Below are 25,892 nucleotides of genomic sequence, written 5' to 3' on the forward strand. Positions count from 1 at the left end.
CAGACCGACTGTACCTTACACTGATTCAAAACAAAATCAAATAATTTCTTCTTCTCCGTACCATGCAAACGTTTTCCACTCCCACCCTCATACCTTTCAGCACATCTATCCAATCACAAACTTCAAAGCCATCAGCAACCCTTCAAGACTGGACGACAATGTGCCATTAATTCTCCCTTTGTTTTGTCCTGGCAGCAAGTAGAGTGAGTGTAGACACCAGGACAACTTCTGCCATAATAAACACTGAGATGGAACATCTGTGGCACATATGCCATTTAGGAAGGCAACATTTCAGGCTTATCCACAAACTCAAGATGTTAATGGACCACCCAGATGAGCCAGTTTTTATTTCTCACCTCTTGAACAGATTGCCCCATTATTTCTGTATTCTCACTCTTAGCACTTTCCCAGGCTTGAATTCCCTGTGGGGAAAGTCCACAGCTATTCTGTTGTACCTAGTGACATTCTCCAAAGTGCCCAAAAAAAGCTCCCACCACCCCCCCTCCTTAACAGTAGAAATAAGTGCCTTATTCTCCTCTCCCTAATCTTTCCACTCAAGCTGCCAACTGGGGCAAAATCCTACAAACCACTTCCCCATGCTGCTCACTACACCTATCACTGCTCTACAGATTCTGAATAATCACCATCTCACTCTTCATTCCTCTTCTAAGTAATTGTCCGTGCATTTGTTAACCTGTAATCACTGAAGTTTAGAAGAACAAGAAGTCACCTCATTGAAACAAAGACTCAGAAGACAGACAGTAAGAGACTTCTCCTCTGGCCGGAAAGTCAAGAATTAGCAAGGTTCAGGATAAAAGTTTGGCTATTTAGGACTAAATGGACAAGAGATTTCTTTGTTAGATGTGTTGTGAATCTTTGGAATTCTCTTCCTATGGATGCTCAGTATGTTCAAGGCTGAGATCAGATTTTTGGGCACCAAGGGAATTCAGAGAAATGGGAAATGGGCAGGAAAGTGAAGCAGAGATATGGGACTGGTTATGATTTTATTCAACGCAGAGCTGTTTGGGCGGCTGAAAAACCTACTTCTGCTCCTGTTTAAGTTCTTAACAAGGTTGCTCCCACTGTGGGCGATTGATAGCTTGTCATTAAGTAGTTGTATCACAGGTGATAGCATCTTACTCCTCACTGAGACTTCAGGATATATTTTACCAGGTCTGAACACATCTTTATATCTCCCTCATTCCCTGTGGAACCTTCCCTATCAGTAGGCAACTCACATTGCATGTGCACCCACCCCATTTCACCTACCGATGCTGATTCTCCATTAAATCCTTATTCCCCCTGCCCTGAAAATTCCACCTATTTCCTTCGTGCTCCTAACATCACAGAGACATCCTTCCTCTTCAATTCATGCGGAAGTTGATCATCCTCCATAAATCTCCACTGCAACTCTTTTGATTTCACTGTTTGCCCTAAAGCATGGTCTGCTCATCTACATTCATGGCAGTTTCATCTCAGCCTTTCCACCTTTCATAGTCTCAATTACTGACAGGGCCATCTACAACCAATTCACTGTTCACTACTCCCTAATCCCTTTCATATTCAGCCCTGGGAAAAACATAGCCCAGCTGACGTAAATGCACTTTCAAAGTGCCAAATGTGTAGGTTTGGCTCTACTGTGTAAACAAAATAGTCACATCTGAGCCAGCAACTTTCCCAGTTTTCTCAATAACTTGAAAATATCAGTATAATAAGAAATGAGGGAAAGGCTTGCATACATCCTTTGGATGTCAAAAAATACCTTACAGCCTGCTGAAATACTTTAAATGAAGATACTGCCCCAGGAAACACTTAAGCAAATTTGCACACAGCAAGTTCCTCCAAATTGCAATGTGATGAAAACCAGATTATGTATTTCATTAAGTGATATATTTTTGCCAGCATGAATGGAGAGCTCCTCCTGCTCGTCTTCAAACTGATAACACAAGATCGTTACCATCCTCCTGAGAGCAGATGGGGCTTTGGTTTAACATTTCGTTACATATGTGTTTCTGTGGCCACAGTGACCATAGGCAAAACACTGATGAATGAATGCATGTCTCAGTTCTTGAGTGAATACTTAATAAAAATTCTAAGAGAAGAAACATAACAGAGGAAACCTGTAGGCTATAGTCAGGAATGCTTGATTCTCATATTCATGGTAGAGCTGCCAAACGAGCAGGCATATAACCTGTCCCTAAAATATCAAGGCTACTGTAATTTTGCTATGTATTTTGGCATATATCAAATTTCTACTTAATCACAGGATCATAGAAATTTATGGTACAGAAGGTAATCATTCAATCGTGTTGATGTTGGCCAAAAGAACTACGTAGCCGTCTCACTCTCCCAGCTTAGCTTTCGAGGTTACAAGACATCAAATGCTCACTTAAGAGAAATAGTTCTCCAGCTCCCTACTCAACGTCAATTAATGCAAAAACCTGATTTACTTTTGGGGAAAATTTAGCCATGCGACAATCAGACTTTCTAATAAAAAAAAGGGACAGAAGGAAACACTTTGAAGATAATTCAATAGTAGGCAAATGATTTTGACATTCTTTTCCATCATTTTTTTGTTAAACGGTTGCCATATATAGGACACAAATGTAAAAATTAAACTTATTTTGATAAAACATTGTTCTTGCAAGATGTTAGCTCTTCTCACTGCACTCTGAGAATATTAGCATATACTTCAGTTAAAACAAAATGTGTTAGTGATACTGGAGCACATTCTCACAAATCAAAAAGTTCTGATTCAACATGTAGCTGAAAAATAAACAATGTTAGCCAGCTCATAAGATCTATTACTGTCTGTGACAACATTAGTAATTGATGTCAATACAATGCTTCGGTTAATTAAATTTCTGCTATCATATCTTGCTTAAATTGGTTCCAAATTTAACGCAGTTTCCTAAAAGATTCCTTTTCCAGTTTCGCAGCTGAATTCGTCTGGAACAAAAAGCCAGTCAAACAACTTCAGGCAAGCTGAAGATATCAGACCGGGAGGTACGGCAAACAGCGAGTACGATACTAATTGCCTGCAACAGGGCAGAGAAGCTAGCCGAACAGGAAGAATGGGGAAGATGGAATTTAATAGAGGAGTGCATTCTGGCAGAAGAGATTTGGAAAAGAACTACAAACTTTATGGCACCATTCTAAAGAATGTACAAGAAAAGAGAGATTAGGTACGTCATGAACATAGATCTTTGAAAGTGGCAAGCAATATTGACAGGGGAAAAACATATTGGTTCTTGAGCTTTGTAAGTTGAGGTATCGAGTACTAAAGCAGAGAAGCTGGTTCAGCCGCAAAAAGAGCACTTTAGGAAGGTTGCACAAGTTTTGAGATACTGCAGAGATTTACCAGAATGGTTTGAGGGATGAGGGATTTCACCTGCAAGGTAGGTTGGTAGAGCTGGGGTTGTTGTCCTTGAAGAAAAAAAAAGTACAAAGGAAGATATAATAGTGTACAGAAATTGTGAAGAAAGAGAGAAACAAAGGACTGCAGATGCTGGAATGTAGATAAAAAAACACGATGATGCTGGAGGAACTCAGCAGGCTAGGCAGCATCTGTGGAGAAAAGCAGGTGGTCAACTTTTCAGGCCTGGACCCTTCTTCAGGACTGAAGATAGGAAAAGGGAAAAGCCAATATATAGGAGGGAAAAGCAGAGCAGTGATAGGTGGACAAAAGAGGGGAGGCAGGGTGGGCACAGGGTGGTGATGGGTAGATGCAGGTAAGAGATAGTGATAGGCAGGTATTACAAATATCACATAAATTTATATTAACTGGAATTTATAAGGTTAAGAGTGTTTTGATTAAAGTTTCCAAAACATTGTGAACTGATAAGATAGAAGGAGAGAATGAGGGAGGAAGTCCAAAAATTAGGCCTTTCTGCAGAGAAAAGAAATACATTGACACTCAAAGAGAGATAGAAATTTGGAAGCCTCTTCCAGAATAGCAATCAGTTCCAGATCAATTGTTAATTTTAAACCTGAAATTAAGAGATCTTACTTTTTAATTACTCAGTCAACTTAAGGGTATACAGAAAATGTGTGGAAAGGAGTTAGATCACAGATCAATCATGATCTAAGAATAAGGTGGAATGCAACCCAGTATGCGAGTCTTGATTTCAACAAGACAAACATAAAAAGGCAGTTTGTGTCTTTGAAAGTATGTTGTAAACACTGCTCACTGCCACGTGGAAACATTAATGTGTCCATCTTGTGGGAGCCATATCATTGACAAGACATTTTTCCTTGGACTGTTAAATGTTCACAGCAAATAGCTTTGGCAATGCTTTTTTTAAAAAAAATTCTACAGGAAGCCAGAGGGAGTTGCCCTAATACTCCCACCTGGTCAAATCAAGTGAATGCCTCTATAGATCACTGCTTATCAGATTGCAGCCACAGTGTTGTATTTCATAGAAAGATGCTCAAAAAATAATGCAAGAGGCAAAAATTCTTTCTGAGAACACAGAATCTTTGTTCAAGTGGAAACAAAATTCTACTTAAATGTTTAGTGACATCAATCATACTGAATGACATATCAGGGAGTCTTTAATAAATGGAATTCCACAGACCTTCAGATTCAGTAATCATGACCATGTGCTGACAATCTCTCAATTAGACTAAAATATATACAAAAGAAACCCAGGGGACTTGGAGGTAATCAGATTACTGACACCACTGAGTATTCTCCCAACACTGAGATGCAAACGGGGATAGTTATTTCATGAAAGAAAATATTGGGTAATTTCTTGTTGCGAGGTAGAGAAATATAACCTTTCACTGCCAGATGCATTTAGCAGTGCATTTGCGCTATCTACTGACAGCACATCAGCATAGCTCAAACATTCCTTTTCCTAATATAAAACAAAATGCACAACTCAGGACAACTTGAGATTTGATACCTGCTGCATATTTGACCTACTAAAGTTACACATAGGTTCAAAAGTTTGAATAAGTTCACTGTCCCTGACAAACAGTTAACAATTTCATTACATATAAGAAAATGATCAGAGTTAACCAATAAAACCCTGAGTTTACAATGTATAATTCTTTGTGGGAAATAAAATCTCCAGCTGCTTTCAAGGACTACTTGATATTCCTTTTTTTTTGCAGTAATCCATCAAGAATGAGTTTTAAACCATAACCTGTTGAATGAAATCAGAATGTGAACAAGGGAATAAGTAAAAAGGAATCTTTAGTGTTTAGCTTTAGGAATGTAGCTCATCTTCAAGATCTACCTAGTTGTAGCATTATCATACCTTTTAACATTTTTTTTTAAATTACTGTACTGAAATCACCATTGGAGCATTCCCAAACTAATTGAATCTAAAATTATCTGAATAGCCGCTGAGATCACATTATAACTATACATTTAAGAGCAACCAAATATCGTAATAACTAATTAACATCAAACATACATTTGTTTAAACATTGTATCACAAAAACATTTCCAAAATAAAGAAACAAAGGAACATTTAGATGAAATACTTTTGAATTGGTCTGGTTATTGAATATATACAAATGCATGGACATCAGAGACAGCAGTAAATGACTAAGACAGAATTAAAAAGAAAATAAGACAGAAAAAGTAAAAAAAAATTTTTTAATCTGAAGTAGGTTCACAGGTATGAAGAGTTTCAAGGCCAGAGAGGTTGTTAAGATGCCAGAATGACTTATCACATGGTTGCAAATTTACATAAACCAAACTGGACAAATTCTAAGTTTTTAAAAAGTCAAAGTCGACTTTATTGTCATTTGCACAAGTACATGTATGCACAGGTGCAATGAAACATGTACTTGCAACAACATCACCACAGGCACGTAGCATCAGATAAGCAGTATTCATCAGAAAAACATAAATTATACACAATTTTTACAAGAAAGAACACAATTAGACAAAAGTAAAACAAAGCCCATTTTAGTGCAAAGTGATCAAAGTGGCCATAGTGTTGCTAAACTGTAGTGATTAGGGTTGTGCCGATTGGTTCAAGAACCAAATGGTTGAAGGGAAGTAGCTGTTCTTGAACCTGGTGGTGTGGGACTTCAGGCTTCTGTGTCTCTTGCCTGATGGTAGAAGATGGCATGACCCAGATGGTGGGTCTTTGATGATGGACGTTGCCTTCTTGAGGCAGTGCCTCCTGTAAATACCACCGATGGTGGGAAGGGATGTGCCTGTGATGTGTTAGGCAAAGTACACGACTCTCTGCAGCTTCTTAAGTGAGTAGGTGCAGCAACTCTACATCGCTCTCTGTGATTGGATGCCTGATTTTTGTCGAAGTACCAGTGTATGTCAGTTTCTATAGCAAGGTAATTGGGACAGCAACTTACTGATCTCAGGGTACCACTATGAACAATTGCTGGAAATTGCCAGCAGATTTACACTTAATAACCAAGAACATGTCAGCCTCAGCACTGTTTTTAAAGAGCAAAATCCAGTTCACAGGCCTCCCATATTTTGGATGAGCCATGAACTAAGTGTACACTTTGCACTAAGTTCATGAAGTGTAATGCTTTAGTTTGGAGACTGTACCATGCACTTAAGACTTCTTTGAATCTTATCTGTTCAGACTTTTAACGAAAATATTGAAACCAGCTGCAACTCCACTGATGAAGCTTACAAAACAAAATTCTGTGATCAGATATCTTTTATTTACATTAAAATAAGTGGAGTCCATTATTAAGTTCACAACTGTTGAAGATATGTACAAAGTCAAAATGTATAATGAATATCCATGGTAAAATATAACCTCCAGGGTTTAATTTAGCTGTCAGGCATTTCTTAGATGCTCAAAGCCAGCAGTGAGAGTTTCTTTTTTATTTGACCTTGAGATTCACAACAGTGGTTTATACTTGTGTTCTACAGGACCTCTGTTCTGCTGGGGAAATTACTTTCTAATTTTGCCACAACCTAACAAGAGGCCAAAAAGGTTGTTATTTTCTCCTAAAGCACTGAGCTTTTCCTCTGAGACTTTTTAAGTTTGATTTAATGGCTGAGAATACAAAAAAATCACAAATCAAAAGTTCAACCCTTGAAGAGCAGACCGCAGCATGGACAAAGTCTTCTGCCAGCCACTCCAGCTTCATGTAAAGCATGACGTTAAAAGAAAACTTCAAAATAATAATAAATGCAAATTTTTAAAACTGCAATAGAACTCATATATGCTATTAATAAACACAATTACATATTGCAGCAGTCAGTTAGTAACACTATCCCACATTGCTTGATGCCTTATTTACTCTGATATAATATTGAATTAACTTTCTGTGTAATTTCAGGTACAACACAGAACATTGAATAGTACAGGACAGGAACAGGCCCCTTGTCCACGATGTTATGCCAAATTGAGCTAGTGACACCTATTTAACCTAATCCCTTCTGCCTGCACATGGTCCATATCCCTCGATTCTCTGCATATTCATGTGCCAATCCAAGAGCCTCTTAAATACCTCTACGTATCTGACTCCACCACCACCCCTAGCAGTGCATTCCAAGCACCCACGACTCTGTAAAAAAACTTGCCCCGCACATCTCCTTTGAACTTTCTCCCTCCCACCTTAAATGCATGCCCTCTGGTATTAAGATATTTTGAGAGAAACAAAGGACTGCAGACATTTCAACCCTGGAAAAAGATATTGGCTATCTATGCCTCTTATAGTGTTATAAATTTCTACCAGGTCTCTTCTCAGCCTCCGACGCTCCAGAGCAAACAACCTCCCCTTATACAGATGGGTTTCTACGTGAGTGCTTTGAGTTGGTAGACTGGTTCATGCTCAAAGAGTCAGCTGCCAGCCTAGATGAGCATATCACCACCGTCATGGACTTTATCAGCAAGTGTGTTGAGGACTGTGTACCAAAGAGGACAATCTGGCTGTTCTCAAACCAGAAATCAAGATACAAACTCTGTAAAGCTATCAGAGATGCCAAGAGACAATACAAGTCCAAAATTGATTCCCAGACCAGACATCAGTTGTGGCAGGGCTTACATGCTATAACAGGCTACAAAATGAAGTCGGGCAGCATCGCCGACAACAGTGCATACCTTCCTGATGAACTTAATGCATTCTATGCACATTTTGAACAGAAGGGGATTGGAATGTCACCACCCTGACAGCCTCAATGCACCTGAACCCATAGTCACCACTGTGGACGCAAGATCAGTCTTCCAGAGAGTGAACCCGCAAATAGCATCTGGCCTGGGTGGTGTCCCTGGCCGTGTCCTTAGATCCTGTGCAGATCAGCTGGCAGGGGTATTTGCAGACATTTTTAACCTCTCCCTGTTTCAATCTGAAGTTCCCAACTGCTTTAAGAAGACCACTATCATCCCGGTACCGAAGAACAACAAGATAATGTGCCTTAATGACTACCGACCAGTGGTTCTGACATCCACCATCATGAAGTGCTTCGAGAGGCTGGTCATGGAACACATTAACTCCAGCCTCCCAGACAACCTTGACCCACTACAGTGAAAAAGGTCTACGGTGGACACCATCTCCCTGGCACTACACTCATATCTGGAGCATCTAGACAGTAAAGACACCTACATTAAACTATTGTTTATTGATTATAGCTCTGCCTTCAACACTATAATTCCAAGCAAACTCATCACCAAACTCCTGGACCTGGGACTCAACATGTCCCTTTGCAAATGGATCCTTGACTTCCTGACCAACAGACAGCAATCACTAAGGATGACCAACAGACCGCAATCACTAAGGATAGGCATCAACACCTCCAGCATGATTATTCTGAACACTTGTGCGCCACAAGGCTCAGCCCCCCCTACTCTACTCTCTATACACTCATGACCGCATGGCTAGATTCTGCCCTAACTCCATCTACAAGTTTGCAGTTGATACCACTGTAGTGGGCTGTATCACAAACAACGATGAGTTGGAGTACAGGAAGGAGATAAAGAGCCTAGTGACATGGTGTCATGACAACAACCCTTCCCTCAATGTCAGCAGAACAAAAGAGCTGGTTATTGACTTCAGGAAGAGGGGCAGTGTACATGCTCCTGCCTACATCAACAATGCTGAGGTTTACAGGGTTGAAAGCTTCAAGCTCCTAGGAGTGAACATCATCAAAAGCCTGTCATGGTCCAACTATGTGGATGCCAAACTAAGAAGCTCACCAGCGCCTCTACTTCCTCAGGGAGCTAAAGAAATTGGTATTCCCCTCTGACACTCACCAATTTTAATCAATACACCATAGAAAGCATACTATCTGGATGCTCATGGCTTAGTATAGAAAACTGCTCTGCCCATGACTGCAAGAAACTGCAGGGAGTTGTGGGACACAGCTCAGCACATCATGGGGAAACTAGCCTGCCCTCTATGGACTCTGTCTATACTTCTCGCTGCCTCCGTAAGCAGCCAGCATAATCAAAGACCCCACCTACCAGGGACATCATCTCATCTCATCTCCCCACCTGCCCATTTGCAGAAGATACAAAAGCCTGAAAGCACATACCACCAGGGCTCAAGGACAGCTCTATCCCACTGTATAAGACTATTGAAGGTTCCCTAGTACGATAAGATGGGCTCTTGACCTCAGAATCACCTTGTTATGACTTTGCAGCTTATTGTCTGCCCGCACTGCACTTCTTCTGTAGCTGTTATTCTGCATTCTGTTTTTGTTTTACCTTATACTGCCTCGATGCACTGTGTAATGATTGATCTGTATCAACGGTATGCAAGACAAGTTTTGTGTTACTGTACCTTGGTACATGTGACAATAATAAACCAAGTCCAATTATAGCTCATACCCTCTAATCCAGGCAGTATCCTGGCAAACCTCCTTTGCAACATTTTCAAAGCCTCCACATTCTTCCCACAATGGGGACGACCAGAATTGAATGCAATACTCCAGATGCAGCTCAACCAGAATTTTATAAAGCTGCAACATAACTTTCCTGACTCTTGAACTCAATGCCTTGACTAATAATGGCATACATGCCATATGCCTTCTTTACCACCCTATCAATTTGTGCGGCTACTTTCAGGGACTATGGACTTGGACCCCAATATCCCTCTGTACATCAATGCTCTTAAAGGTCCTGGCATTAACTGTGTACTTTCCCTTCACATTTGAAAAAATGCAACACTTCAAATGCCCAAATTAAACTCCATAAATTGGGCAAGCAATTTATGTCAAAAAGCAGCTTAAAGCAGGAGTTGGATATTGTTGCAGTAACCCTATGCAGCAATAACACATTTGCAAAAACAAAAGGTATGATGGTGCAGTGTAATGTATTGCTTTTCTGAGTGGAGTTGACGCTTACACAAATGATTACTTTCAATTTAATTATTATAATGCTCTATTATCATCATAATTGTTTATTATCATGGACACAACCCTCCCCACCATCAAGGACATCTTCAAGAGGCGATGCTTCAAGGCAGCGGCAACCATTACTAAGGGACCTTCACCACCCAGGACATGCCCTCTTCTTGTAACTACCATCAAGCAGGAGGTACAGGTCCCTCAATGATTCAGAACATCTTCTTCCCCTCCACCATCAGATTTCTGAACAGTTCATGAACACTACTCGTAGAGACACAAGAGACTGCAGATGCTGAAACCTGGAGCAACAAACAATCTGCTGGAGGATGCAGCGGGTCAGGCAGCATCTGTGGGGAGACAAGCAAATGTCGACGTTTCGGATTGAAACTCTGCATCAGCAGTCCTGATGCAGGGTTTTGACTTAAAACATCAACAGTTCCTTTCCTCCCACAGATGCTGCCTGACCTGCTGAGTTCCTTCAGCAGACTGTAACACTATTTTTTTTTGGACTTTATGTAGTTTTGTAATTTATAGTAATTTTGTGACTTTGTACTGCTGCTGCAAAACAACAAATTTCATATCATCTAAGTCAGTGATAATAAATATAATGTCGTTAACAAAGATATTGCTTCTGAGGAATCAGCACCTGTCTGGGTGAAGCAAGATTTCCTCTAACCAGCACGGTTTGCTGAAAAACCCTCAAGAGTCCCCAGTAGTCAGTGTTTTTGGTTCTTGTTTAGGCTCTGCGATGGTACGTGCTCACTAATGAAATATTATCGTGGCAACTTTTAAAAGTCACTATATGCAACCAAATTGGTGCAAATTTTACTGGCCAGGTGCATGGTTTAAGAGGGAGTTGCATCCTTGCAAGTCAAAACACCACTTGTTGAGCAGAGATAAGAGTTATTTTGTTTTCAATCATGGGAGAAGGGCATCACAGGCAAAACGAGCATTTATTGCCCATCCCTGCATGATTATGTGCTGAGGGGCTTTTGGGGTTCTTTTGCAGAGCAGTCAAGCCAATCACATTGCTGTCAGTCTGGAGTCAAGGTAAAGCTCGGCACCATAAAGATTTCCTTCCCTAAAGGACATCAGTGAATGAAGTGAGTCTTTAATGACAATCTGGTAGCTTTAAGGTCACCAATTCTGTCCTCCATTTTTACTTCTACTCTGGATTTGATAACTGAATTTAAATTCCCCAGCTACTCCGATAAGATTTGATCTTTTATCATTGGACCATCAGCCCAGGCCTTGGATTACAAGTACAATGACCTAACCCAATGCAAAATAGACTCACAAACAATCTGCTGGACAAACGCAGCGCGTTGAGCATCTGTGGGAGGAAAGGAATTGTTGACGTTTTGGGTCAAAACACTGTATCAACATCCACAGATGCTGCTTGACCTACTGAGTTCCTCCAGCAGATTGTTTGTTGCTTCAGATTCCAGCATCTGCAGTCTCTTGTGTCTCCACAAAATGGACTCAGTGGGAATGATGATATCAAATGGTGCTTCCTTGATTTTGAATCATACAACTGGGGAAGAATCACAACCTCCATGGTTGTTCTGCAAGAGTCACTGGCCCTGACTATAATTGTCACTTGCATAGTTGCTGTGCTATAGTACACACCTGACTGATTCATGAATGAAGCTAATAGCTGATTAATAAGGGTTTGGATGGACAAGTGATTCTATTTTGGAACAAACAGCTGGACTTCTGCATCTCATTCAGGTTGTAAGGAGGGTCACAAGGATAAATTCCAGAAACGTTACAAACAATTAATCTACCTCCATGAATACTAAATGCTTCACACGTAGCAGGAATAGTTTCTCATACCTACTCAAGAAAAGCAGCCAAGTGGAACTGTAGGAGAGTGAAAATCAATAACAGTTTATTATACATAGCAGTCTTAACATGCTCTGGGATATTTTGTTATGTCAGTAAAGCCATGGAAAGGGATACTAATTTAAAAAGGCAAATTTTAAGGAGTTTTAAATGAAAAACACTATGATGCTGGAGGAACTCAGCAGGCCAGGCAGCATCTGTGGAGGAGAAAAGCAGGCGGTTAACGTTTTGGGTCAGGACCCTTCTTCAAGACTGAAGATAGGAAAAAGGGGAAGACCAATATATAGGAGGGAAGAGCAGAGCAGTGATAGGTGGACAAAAGAGGGGAAGGTGGGGAGGGCACAAGGTGGTGATAGGTAGATGCAGGTAAGGGATAGTGATAGGCAAGTGCAGGGGAGTGTAATCGCCCTGTTAAAAGATGTGATCTTAGATACTGACAGTGCAATAAGCTTCCCAACTGTAATCACATCACCATCTTGTGGAAATACTTCACTATTACACCAGCTGCACAACTTTCACCACGTGCAGCAGTATAGAAGCTCTGGACAACATGGACTGCTACCGCATATGGTCTATGCAGATTATGAGTAGTGTAAAGTCGTCTGCCAAAGGCTGTGCTCTGCAGCCATTCAAAAACTCTGCAAAGTGCAGAGGAAAGCTAAGCTCCAGTGAGGTGCCAGGGTCAGTTGAAGTCTCAGGAAATTCATCATTCCCATGGACATCTGGGAAAATTGTGTCTACAACCACTCTGCCTGGAGAGATCGAATCAAGCTTGAGTAGTTATTACAGAGAACCACTGAGAGTCCAGGGAGAAGCTTGTAATGAGCCAGAAGGCAGAGTGCACTCCAGTGAGCAGGCTGGTTGCCATGGTGGGAACGTTTCCTGTTTATATACTGGGTTCTTCCTCAACACCACTGCCAAGTACCATTGCCTGACTGACTTTATCATGTTTCTCTTTGTTGGTCAAGACATTTTTCAGTCTTCTGTAGCTTTCAAAACAGTTGCAATTTCACTTGGCGTGTGCCTGAAGTGATCCGACAGGAAACAGCAGAGTAAGTGAGCCATACGCATCTTCTCCTTCATTCAACAAGGTCATGGCTGATCTTGTGCAGTACAACTTCCCTGTGTTCTCCACAAATCCTCTGATTGGCTCAACGTCTAAAATCTGTGCATCACTTTACTATGTATAGTCAGCAACTGAGTCTCTTTGGTACATAGTTCCAAAGATTCACTACCTCATGAATGAAGAAATTTCTGCTCATTCCTGTCCTGAATTCTAATTCTGAGACTCTGATCCTTGGTTCTATATATCGAGCCACGGAAAACAACTCCACATCAACCCTGTGAAAACACCTTAAGTATATAGTACATTTCGATGTGATCTCGTCTCATCATTCTAAACTCTGGACCTCACAGACGTTGTCCTGCTTTATCTCTCCTCATACAACAAGCCCACTCTCCCAGGAATCAACCCCGTGATCCTTTGTTGCACTCTTCCCCTCACAAGAAACTTTTGCCTAAATAGTAAGACCACACCAGTACATGATATTCCAAATAACCAAGGCTCTATATGACTGGAGCAAGACGTCTCCTGTACTCAAATCCTTGTGCATTGAAGGCCAACATACAGTTTTGCCTTCCTCATTGCTTCCTGAGCCTGCATATTAACACTGTAGTTAATATACAAGGAGACCAAGGTCCTTCTGAACACCAGCACTTTCCACTCCCAGTATTTAAAAAATACTCCCCCTTTGCATTCTTTTCTACCCGAGCAGTTAAGCTCTTGTTTTTCCAATTACTTCCTACCTGCTGTGTCCTTGCCCATTCACCTAGCCTGTCAAAATCTCCCTGAAGCCTCACTGCATCTTTCTTACAACCCACTGTCATCTAGTTTTGTATTATCAGGAAACTTGGATCCAAATCATTGATACAGACTGAAAAGCTACAGCCTCATCACAGATCTCTGTGGCATCCTATTGGTCACAGCCTCCCAACCCAGAAATAATCTGTTTATTCCTAGTCTCTTTTCTGTCTTTTGATCCTCAATTCATGCCAGTGTATTACTCCCAATGCTGTGCATTTAATAAGCTGAATGGCACCTCACCAAAGGCATTCTGAAAGTCCAAATACTTTGTCCTTTATACTATTCTGCTAGTTACAACGCAAACAATTTGTCAAACATCATTTCCCTTACTGAAACCCATGTTGATTTTGCCCAATCCTGTTATTATTTTCCACTGCCTTGTTACCACTTCCTTAACAAAAATTCTAGCATTTTCACTAATACGGATGCTGGGCTAACTGGTCTATAGATCTCTGTTAACCTTCTCTCCTTTGTTAAATAGTGGGTTGATTCACGCCATCTTCCAATTTGTGGGAATCATTTTAAAATCAATGATAATTCGGAAGATGACAACCAGTGTGTCCACTATTTCCACAAAAAACTATGATGCAGGTCCTGGCACTAATTGGCATACAGTCCCATTAATTTCTCCAATACTAATCTTTTTCCTAACACCAATTCTTTGAATTCCTGAGTTATTCTGTACTTAATCATTACTTCTGTGTCTTCTTCAGAGAATAGAAACAAAATATTTGTTTAATATCTCTTTCATTCCCTTATTTCCTATTATAATTTCTCCTGTGGTAGTATTCAAGTGACTACCATTCATTTTCACTATTATTTTTACTTAGCTATAGAAGCCCCTACTATTTGTTGCAATGCTTTTCACTAACCTACTCTTATTTTTTGCTTTTTCTTTCCTTGGCTATTCTTTTCTGAATTCTAGAAGTTTTCCCAATCTTCAGTTTTGGCAACCACAAATTCAAAAAAACAAAATCATAATTTTAATAGTTTATTTTAGTTAAGAAATTCCAGTCTGAAGTTGTCTTCTTAGATTATCATATAGCAGAGGTAATAGCTAAACAGGCCGCATGGGATTCTTTACAAGATTTAAAAGTTATCCGAGTGCCAGAGTCTGTAAAGATTACTTTAAACTTATAGCTTCAACTGCTTTGAAAGCAATGACAGGACCAGGTACTCGATACAGATACCTTATTTACAGAAGGATTCAATATTCCACAAAACAGTTGAACATTCAAATTGGGAAAAATGCTTTTTGTTTAATTCATTCAGAGCTAAACAACAACCTTTCTCTGGAAAAGCTTACCAATCATTCAACTAACTGAAGTAATCTAGTTACTCCATGGAATAACACACACCATGGCGCGAGTGCCTGCTATCATTTGTCTGGGTCAATTGGAGTGCAGCAGCCATTCCACTTACCTTCAGCATCTGCCCAAAGCTCGGGTTGCGAGTGAAACATTGCACTCAAGAGAGGCAACGGGTTCTGGATACTCACTCAGTGCATGTAGATCGGTTTATGTTTCCCCTGCAGTCTGACGGAGCACATTAGTTGCAATCTTTCCAGGTGGTTGCATCTTGGCATCAATCAAATACCATATCCTTGAAAAGAAGCCCATTGCTGAAACAAAGAGAAAATCTCTTGAGAAGAAAATTAAAAACTAACCCAATACTGCAGAGTTAGAAATTATGCAGTATATTTTGTACCATGGAAGATCCAGTTGAACTTCAGTTGGAGATTTGCATCTGATTCTGGAGGGCAGGAAATGTTTTTGGAGAAGATGCAAAGATTGAGTGGAACAATCCCTGTTTATAGCAGCTTCTGCCCTGTGGAAGTACTGGAGAAGCTGTGGTTGTTTTCCTTGGGTTAGAGAAGGTTAAGGAAAAAAAATTAATAGATTTTTCAAAGGCTGGGATAGAATAAATATGAAGAATTTATTTTTACTGGCAGGAGGATCAGGAAGCAGAGAACTTGCATTTAAGATATTTGGCAAAAGAACCAGAGGGAAGATAAGGAGAATGTATTTTTAACTTAGGAATGGTCGTGATCTGGAACATGCTGCCTGAGAGTGCAGTGGGAGCAGGTTCAAAATTAACTTTCAAAGGGAAATTGGATAAATAATTGAAAAATAAAAATATGCAGGGCCATGGAATAAGAGCAGATAAGTGGAATTAATTATAAACTCTTTCTAAGAGCTAGGCAGGCATAACAGCCCGAATAGCCTTCCTGTTTCCCCTATAATTCAACATTTTTATAAACTCCACCAATCCTAGATTGGGATCTGTGTCATATTTTAAAATGGATTAGTAATGAAAAGCCAGCGTGGTATTGGTTTCAGCGAGGACCAACACTTCCCTGTTAAGGTCCACCCTGAAGAGCTTTAAAATTTCAAGCCAAGAGGTTTCCTAATCAGGGTCACCATATACAATAAACAGAGTTCTGTTCAGTAAGTGACTGCCATTACAATTTTAAAGCTAAGAACATCACTGTAGATACACAGAGAGCTGATGGTACTGTTTTGAATTTCGGAACAGAATCTGTTGAAATTTGTTGCAACTGAACCAATGAACGAACTCAACGATGAGGAGTCTAGCTTAGCTCAGACCTCCCAATGTCTCCACATCAGAGTTTCACCCCAAAAGGACAGAATTTCAGGGAATAATATTTTAGTTAAGTTAGCACTTCACCGCCTTTTAGAAAATGTCTAATTCTGCCTGGTCTTTGGTTTCCACTTAACTGAAACTACAATTTTAAAAATTCTCATTGTTTTCAAATCCCTTCATATTGCTCCTCCCCATCTCTGTAACCTCCATCCCTCCAAGAATTCTGTATTCCTTCTCTTTGAGCAATCCCATATTTAATCACTTCACCATTGGTGGTTGTGCATTCAACTGCCAAACAGGAAATCCTCCCCTTAAATCTTTCAGACTCTCTTATCTCTTTAAGCAAACCTTAAGACATACCTACAAGCTTTGGGGTTCACCATTTTGTAATACATAGTGCACCAGTAATTGTAAAAGAAAACTTCTCCTGAGGTTGGAGATCAAAAAAACTGAAGCAGACGCTGGAAATCTGAAGTAAAAACAGAAAACGCTTGAAACAGGTCAGGCAGCATATCTGGGAAGAAAAAAAAGTTAAAATTCAGGTGAAAGACCCTTGTGAATTCAGTCCTGATGAAAGGGTCTCCAAGCTGAAATGTTAACAGTGTTTCTTTTCCCCTAACAGATACTGCCTGACCTGTTGAGTTTATACAGAATTTTCTGTTTTTACTTCACATTTCCAACACCTGCAGTTTCTTTTTGTATTTTTTTTATCCTCGGGGCAGTGCTCTCTCATAATTTCTGCTACTGAGTCACACGATATATTACATTTTCTGTCTGTACTTCTCCCAAGGATGTTTTACTATGAATAAAGGTGCTCCAGAAATTCAAGCTATTTCTGGTAGTGTTAATCCTCACAATGTAATTATGAATCATAGATTAAAAATATCATCCAATTTAAAGCATTTCACTCTTAATGCACACATGGTGTTTGTTATGAGATTCACTTTCTTAATACTAATGACATAGCTGCACATGTTAAATAAAAACTTCTGACAGAAGTCATGTGGGAGCCAGGATGCACAATTCGAAGCAAAGGGTGATGATGGAAGGTTGTTTTTTTTTATTGCAGGTCCCTGACTAGTGGTGTGCCCCAGGAGTTGGTGCTAGTCCCATTGTTATTTGTCATCTAGACCAACAATTTAGATGAGATGTACAAGGCATGGTTAGTAAGTTTGCAGATGACACTAAAATAGGTTGGAATATTGTGTCCCGTTTTGGTCACCCTGCTATAGGAAAGATGCCATTAAGCTAGAAACAGTGCAGAGGGAAGATTACAAGGATATTGCAGGACTTGAGGGACAAAAGTTATGGAAAGAGGTTGAGCAGGTTGGAACCTTTTTCATTGAATCATAGAAGAATGAGGGGTGATATAGAGGTATATAAAATCATGAGGGGCATAGATAGGACCAACACCCACAGTCTTTTTCCCAGGGTTGGGTAATCAAGAACCAGAGGGCATAGGTTTAAGTTGAGAGGGGAGAGATTTATTAAGAACCTGAGGGGCAACTTTTTCCACTGAGAGGGTGGTCTATATATGAAATGGGCTGCCAGAGGTGAAGTGGTTGAGGCAGTACATCAACAATATTTAAAAGACCCTTGGACAGATACATGGCTAGGAAAGGCTTAGAGGGATATGGGCCAAATGTGGGCAAATGGGCCTATCTTAGATGGGGATACTGGTCAGTATGGACCATAAGACATAGGAACAGAATTAGGCCATTTGGCCCATCAAGTCTCCTCCACCATTCGATCATGGCTGATTTATTTTTCCCTCTCAACCGCATTCTCCTGCCTTCTCCGTAACCATTGCTGCCCTTACTAATCAAGAACCTATCAACTTCCACTTTAAATATACCCAATGAATTGGCCTCCATAGCTGTCAGTGGCAATAAATTCCACAGATTCACCACCCTCTGGCTAAAGAAATTCCTCCTCATCTCTGTTCTAAAGGAATGTCCTTCTATTCTGAGGCTGTGCCCTCTGGTCCTAGACTCTCCCACTACTGGAAACATCCTCTCCACGTCCACTCTATCCAGCCTTTTCAATATTCAGTAGGTTTCAATGAGATCCCCCCTTATCCTTCTAAACTGCAGCAAGTACAAGCCCAGGGTCATCAAATACTCCTTATAGATTAACCCTTTCATTCCAGGGATCATTCTTGTAAAGCTCCTCTGGACCCTCTCCAATGCAAGCACACCCTTCCTTAGATATGGGGCTCAAAACTGCTCACAATACTCCAAATGTGGTCTGACCAATGCCTTATAAAGCCTCAGCATTACATCCTTGCTTTCATATTCTTGTCCTTTCGAAATGAATGCTAACATTGCATTTGCCTTCCTTACTACCGACTCAACCTGCAAACTAACCTTTAGGGAATCCTGCATTAGAAGTCCCAAGTACCTTGCATGCACGATTTCTTAATTCGCTCCCTGTTTAGGAAGTTAGGCTAAAGGGCCTGTTTTTGTGCTGGACAACTCTAAGTCATGAAAGTTGCACTAAAAATTCAAGTAGCAATGAATCACCATAAATTTCCAATAAATATTGATAATAAATCTCACCACAAACATATGCCATGAGTTGATAACACTTCACTGGGTGTTGCATGCTCACCCATTCTCCTGGAATACCTCACCTTCTCCTCCATTACTATACCCCCTACTTCCCAGGTTTTGGTTCCAGTTATTTGATCACTTCCAACAGTGGATTGGGCAATTGTTTTCATTCTGAATTTCTTCCTCACATAACCAGAACTTCCTCTCCAGATCCCAAACCCCTTTAGGCACAACCCACAAGCATCTTGTTTCCCTCCTTCCAGGGCTTTCTGTCTTAAAGTTAGAGAGTTAAAGGTTTAAAACCTCAACAGTTTAGTGTGTGACCACCACCCCCACTCCTTGACCAGCACAAATCCCAGGTTGGCATTTCAGTGTTGTATTGAGGAAGTCCTGCATTCTCAGACATGCTGTGTTTGGGAGAAGAAATTAAGGAAAAAGCAGAGATGGTCTTGACAAGACTGCTATTTGAAACAAGGGTGGGGAAGTGCTCCCTGATATCCTAATTTCAGCAATAACCCCTCAATAAAACCATCACTAAAACACATGATATGGACCATTCCCATGTGGTTGGTTTGTCTCTGCAATCCTGTTACATTCAGTTTCAGTGCAGCTGCCTTATTTTCCAAAAGCTTCCTTCCCTTCTTTCCTCCTACCCATAAATATACAAATGATTCACTTAGCCCTTGAGCTTGCTCCACTATTTAATAAAGTCATGGTTGATCTGACTGTAGTCCGAGCTCCACATTTCCATCTACCCACAGTAGCCTTTCATTCTTTTGCAGTGGATAGATTCTTGATGGGCAGAGATTATCAAAGACTCAGCTTCCATTATCCTTTGAGGAATAAAGTTACAAAGACCTGTGACCCTTGGAAAGGAACAAAAGTAATCTGATCTCTGTCTAGCTAACCCCTTGTTCTAGATTCTCCCACAAAAAAAAACATCCTCTCTACATTCACCCTATCCAAGAACTCTATGTGTCTTATGTTAAACTAAGTAACCTGTAATCTCTCACTCTTCTACTCCAGCAGAAGACACAAGCCAAACCTATCCAACTTTTCTCATAAGGAAGCCCATGAATTCCACATATCAGCCTTGTACACCTTCTTGGAATTGCTTCCAATGCACTTACATCCTTCCTTATTCAAGGATCCTAATAGTGTACACTGTATTCAAGACATGGTCCCTCCATTGCCTCTTTCGCTAAAGCACAACTTCCTACTTGTGCATGCAGTTTCCCTTACGATAATGAAAACATTCTGTTAGCTTTCCTGATTACTTGCTGTATCTGCTTTATAGCGTTCAGTAAATCAAGCACCAGGATACCCAATCCCTCTATATCACTTTACATTTAAGCTTAATTAATTTGTTTTCATTCTAAAGTGGATAATTTCACATATTCCAACATTGCATTCCATTTGCCAGATCTTTGCCTGCACTATTAACCTATCCATATTCCTTATATCTTTACAACTTACATTTCCACCTATCTTAAGTTATCAACAAATTTAGAAAACATTCCTTTGGATGGATCCTTTCATCCAATCATTTAAGTAAATAGTAAAAAGTTGAGGTGCCAACAATTCTTGTTGGCCCTCCTGGTTTTAATTTCACCCTGCATCCTTCCTCACACTCCGTCCGTTCTCCACCTCCTCTTTCTCTTTTCCTCCCCTCCCTCTGTCCCTCGTCTGCCCCCTGCGCTTATGCCCCTCCTTTGCTCCCCTCTCCCCGACCTTCCACCCATTTCCCAATCCTCACCTGTGCAACTTTGGTGAAATTCGACATGACGCCGGAAGTCTGTCCTTGTGCAGCATCCGAACGTTTCCGAGGGAGAAACGTCGCCGGAAGTCTCTCGTTCTCCAATTTTAACTCAGTTTTTAACTTTCCAGGTAGGTAAAGAGATCCCAGTATACCTAACAGGGCTCCTGGCACGTGTTTTTCCCCCGACTTTTGCTTAAAATAACCCGCCTGTTCTGTGTGCAGCAGAGAAGTAGGGTGAGGTGTGTTGTTTTCCAGTCGGATCAGTTAGTGGAGGCACAGAAACCTGAAGGAGGAAAGCGCGCGACGGGAGGAGGGACGGTGAACGGGTCGTTTGGTCTTTTACCCCAGACCGCCCCCCCCCCCCAGCAACAGGGGGTCCTTCACCCCAGAGCCTCCGCCCCGCCCCCCCCCCAGCAACAGGGGGTCCTTCACCCCAGACCTTCCGCCCCCCCAGCAACAGGGGATCCTTCACCTCAGACCCTCCGCTTCCCCCCCCCCCCAGCAACAGGGGATCCTTCACCCCAGACCCTCCGCCCCCCCCCAGCAACAGGGGATCCTTCACCCCAGACCCTCCGCCCACCCCGCCCCTCCCCAGCAACAGGAGGTCCTTCACCCCAGACCTCCCCCCCCCTCCCCAGCAACAGGGGGTCCTTTACCTCAGACTCCCCCTCCCCAGCAACAGGGGGTCCTTCTTTACCTCAGACACCCCCCCCCCCGGGATCAACAGGTCACTCCAACCCCCGGGATCAGGGGATCTACGGGCCATTTACCCTTAAAAAAAACCCACCCCAGCCAGAGGAGCAGTGGGTCATCCCACCCTCTAGCTGACAGCATTAGTGGGTCATCCCTCCCACCAGACCCACTGAAGCAGCAGGTCACCTGCTCTCCCCACCCCTGGGAGCATAGACAGTCAACGGGTCATTTTCCCCCTAAACACCCCTCCTTCAGTCACCCCCTTTCCCTCCACCCCTCTCCTTCAGTGAATCATCTCTCCTATTTCCTCCCCCCTTCAGCTGGAGCAAGAGGTCAGCCCTCCCCCCAACCAACCACTGACAGCTATGGAGAACTAGCATCCCCTCCTGAGAGCAAAGGTCAGCGCCCACCTCCCATCTTTAGGCTCTCTCTCCAAAATTCTAGCAATCCTCCACCTCCACAACTGCTGTCACCCAATCCACTGCAACTGCCCCTTGTGCCTCTGTCCTGGCAACTGATTTCACTCCAGTAACAGTCATTACTCTCCCAGTGTGTGGGGTTCTGGCTCTGGGCTGAGCCAGTCTCTGGAGTCTAACAATCTTGGAACCAGAACTATTTCAGAAAGGTCACATTCCAACTCTGCAGTAAGTGGAAATCTTCAGCTTGGTCACCAAATCAGAGGACTCATTGAGGACTGCTGCATCTGTTGGATATAAATGGAAAACTAAGAAGATATTGATAGACACCTGGTCAAACCACTATGAGAAAACCTGGATCTTTAAGTTTTTTGTGTATTCATTTTACGACAGACAATTTATATCAAATCTGACAATGGATCGATATGTGCTGTTAGCTGTTTGGAATTGTAGCGATGAGCAGTGTGAAGATGAAGAGTTCGTTGGTGAGTATTATTTATAAGTTGATCCATTAGTTACGTTTATGTGTAATGGTTACATCCCCCACACTCCCTTGTACCTAATTCATCATCCTGAACATTCATTCCCTCCACCACCAGCACACTTCAACTGCAGTGTGTGTCATCTACAATATGGATTGCTGTGACCCATCAAGGATACTCAGTCTAAACCTCCCAAACTTGTGATCTCCAAGGCCAAGAAGGATTATGCAGCAAGGATATGGGAACACCACCACCTGCAAATTTCCTTCCAAGTTGCACAGTGACATTCTTTCATCGTCATTGGTTTTAAGTCTTGGAACTCCATCCCTAACAGGACCTTCACTGGCAGGTCTGCAGCTATTCAAGATGACATCTCACCAGCTCTTTTTTAAGGGCATTTACAGCTGGGCAATAAATGCTAGCCTTGTCAGTTAAGCTCATGTCCTGGAAAATTCATAAAGTCCAATGAACTCGTCTGAATGACACAGGAATGGAAATGTTTAGCCTGGTACTTCATTACACATTTTGAATTGGAGGGCAGTTTTTTCTATGTGAGTAGTTTAAATTAAGAAAACCAACACACAAATGTTGGTAACACTCAAAACTGGGCTGGAACTATGGAGAGAAAACAATCTAAAAGTGGGTTTAAGATCCACTTTTCATTAGCACCTTTCACAATTGCAGGATGTTCCAAAGTGCTTACAACCAATGAAAAATTTTGGAAGTGTAGTTACTATGTAATATTGGAAATATAATGGTTGACCTTATATGGGATATAGGTTTTGTGAATTAAACAAATTTTCAAGTTACTATGTCAATGAAATGATTGATGATTATAAAATTTTTTTAGTTTGGAGAGGAGTAAGAAGTTGTCCAATAACTCTTTAGAAATCAAAGTATGGTGAGACTGACGTAACTGAAATGGCAGCTGCAATCTTAAGAACAGGTAGATCAACTAAAATGTGTGTCTGCCAACATTGCTTGCTGTTTCAGGATCGTCCTGGAATAGAAAGAAAGAATTATGCGCTGAGCCGTAGATAACCTGATTATAACCCCTGCCTTTATTTCTCTTTACTAGCTTTCTCCTGCTGCCTTCATCCTAACTTTCTACAGCATAGTGGGCAGCACAATGACATAGCTACTGCTTCTTAGAGTTACTGCTGTGCAGCTCCAGTGACCCTGAGTTCAATCTTAATCTCTAGTGCTGTCTATTTGGAATTTGCACTTTCTCCCTGTGACTGTGGGTTCCCCCTGGGTAGGCTGGTTTCCTCCCATGTCCCAAAGAAATGCTGGTAGGTAGGTTAATTGCTCACTGTAAATTACCCCTAGTGTGTAGGAAATGGTACAATCTGGAATGAGTTGATCGGAATGTGGGAAGAATAAAATAGGATCAGTGTATGATTAGCATAAATGGGTGCTTGATGGACAGCATGGACTAGGTGGGCTAATTGGCCAGTTTACATGCTGTATGATTTTAAGAGAGTGAGAAGCGAACATAAGAATTAAGAACAGTTGGCTCTTCAGCTCCGCTATTCATCAAGATCTTTCATAACTTGTACCTAAGCTCCATTTTCCTTCACTAACCCTTAATTCCTTAATTGGGAATCTGTTGTTTTCTGTTTTGAATTAACTCAGCCTTCTGGGATAGAGAATTCCAAAGATTCACCACCCTCTGAATGAAATTTCTTCCCTTACCTACCTCTTATTCTACGACCCACTGGTTTTGGGCTTCTCAGCCAGGAAATACGCTCTCCCTGCAGCCACCTTGACATGCTCTAGAAGAATTTATAGATTTTAGTGAGATCATCTCTCACACAGACCTCATCTCTCAATCTCATTATTTGGCAAACCTGCCATCCCAGAAACCACTATCATGAATCTTTGTTGAATTCCATCTATGGCAAATACATTCTTTCCTAGGTAAGGAGACCAGAACAGTACACAATATACCGGATGTGGTCTCATCAAGGCCTGATATAATTGTACTCAAATCCTCTCAATAAAGGCCAACATACTATTTGTCTTCCCAACTATTTGCAGCAGCTGCATTGTTAGGTCCAAGTACTGATCTCAAGTCTTATCAATAGGGCTAGCCTACTTTTTTCTTTTTGTTTGTCTTTCCAAAATGTCGAAAACCCTTAAGTATTCAGCTCCCACATTTAGTCAACCTGCAACCACGTTTTCCTACTGACAGTCAGAATATATCCATGTATCTCTATTTGTGCTGTCGATATCTACTTTGTGGCAAATACTGCATGCATTTAGGTACAGTACCTTTTAATTTTGCCCTTTTAACTTTTTTTTCAGTACATGACTCCATTTTTCGGTCCTGTTTCCTGCTTTGCATACTCCAAACTCATCCTATCCATTACACATGCTATCAACTTTGCTGACCTCATTCTCACCAAGCAGGTGATCACCCAACTCCCCCTCCTGGCCTTTATTTTGGCTGATATTGTTTATCGGTTCCTCTCTTTCAATCTGCCCTTGTTGCCCCTCTCCTCAAAACATTGACCTTCCCGCTAAACCTCCCCTATCCATGTACCTGTCAAAATGTCTTTTAAACATTATAATCATACCTGCCTCTATCACTTTGGCAGCTTATTCCACACTCTCTGTGTGGAAAAACATGCCCCTCAGATCCCCTTTAACTCCTTTCCCCTCTCACCTTAAACCTATATCCTTTAGTTTTAGACTCCCCTACCTGGTAAAAAGACTATGACTATCTACCCTATCTCTGCTGCTCATCATTTTATAAACCTCTATTAGGTCACCCCTCAGTCTCCTTCACTCCAGGGAAAACAGTCCCAGATTTCTAATGGATCTGCTTAAAGGAAAAGTGATAGTATATGAATCTCTAAAGGTTCACAGCTTTGCTAAAGGACTACATTCAAATTTTTAGAGGAGTGAAATTTGAGTGTTTGTGAATAAAAGGCTCCACCCTGAGGTTTTGAGCATTAAATCTAAGCTGGTGTTTCAGTGCTACACTCTCAGAGACGAAACAGACATTAGACTGAAGCCTTCATCTCCTCTATTAACTGATGTAAATGATCGTCAGTATTTTGCAGATGGGGGGGGGGTGGCTGACTAATACTTAACTCTCATTGCTGTTTGTTCTGTGCATATTTCTCTTCCCTTTTTCTCATCACAACCGTGACTGCACTTCAGACAGTACTTTATTGGCTGGAAGAAGGTTTGTGATGCCCTGAAATTGTGAATAGCGATGCATAAATACAAATTCTTTCTGTCTAATAACTAAGATCAAATCTAAAGCAAAAGTCACAGTGATGTTCCTGTATTATTGTGCAAGAGTTTCTACGGGTCAGATTTAGAAAGATGTCCTATTCTGGTCTCCCCATCTAACCAGAGAAACATGAGTCATGTAAAGA

General features: G+C 41.3%; 2 protein-coding genes across 3 annotated transcripts in view; one reads left to right on the plus strand and one right to left on the minus strand.

Annotated features, from left to right (window-relative positions):
• The window catches only part of mrpl13 (mitochondrial ribosomal protein L13), an 89,782-nt gene extending 68,846 nt beyond the window's left edge, over positions 1 to 20,936 (minus strand). The window contains 4 exon segments of the mRNA XM_052023546.1: positions 15,492 to 15,546; positions 15,548 to 15,609; positions 15,612 to 15,618; positions 20,910 to 20,936. Of these exon segments, the coding sequence (XP_051879506.1) occupies positions 15,492 to 15,546; positions 15,548 to 15,609; positions 15,612 to 15,618; positions 20,910 to 20,936 (151 nt within the window).
• Positions 20,937 to 21,396: 460 nt separating this feature from the next.
• mtbp (MDM2 binding protein) overlaps positions 21,397 to 25,892 on the plus strand; it is a 65,318-nt gene continuing 60,822 nt past the window's right edge. For both annotated transcript variants that reach the window (XM_052022998.1, XM_052022999.1), the window contains exon 1: positions 21,397 to 22,506. In XM_052022998.1, coding sequence (XP_051878958.1) covers positions 22,437 to 22,506 — 70 coding nt within the window. In that variant the 5' untranslated portion in view covers positions 21,397 to 22,436. The remainder of the gene's footprint in view (positions 22,507 to 25,892) is intronic.

Source organism: Pristis pectinata, chromosome 9, assembly GCF_009764475.1.
Source record: "Pristis pectinata isolate sPriPec2 chromosome 9, sPriPec2.1.pri, whole genome shotgun sequence".
In the NCBI taxonomy this organism is placed as follows: Eukaryota; Metazoa; Chordata; class Chondrichthyes; order Rhinopristiformes; family Pristidae; genus Pristis; species Pristis pectinata.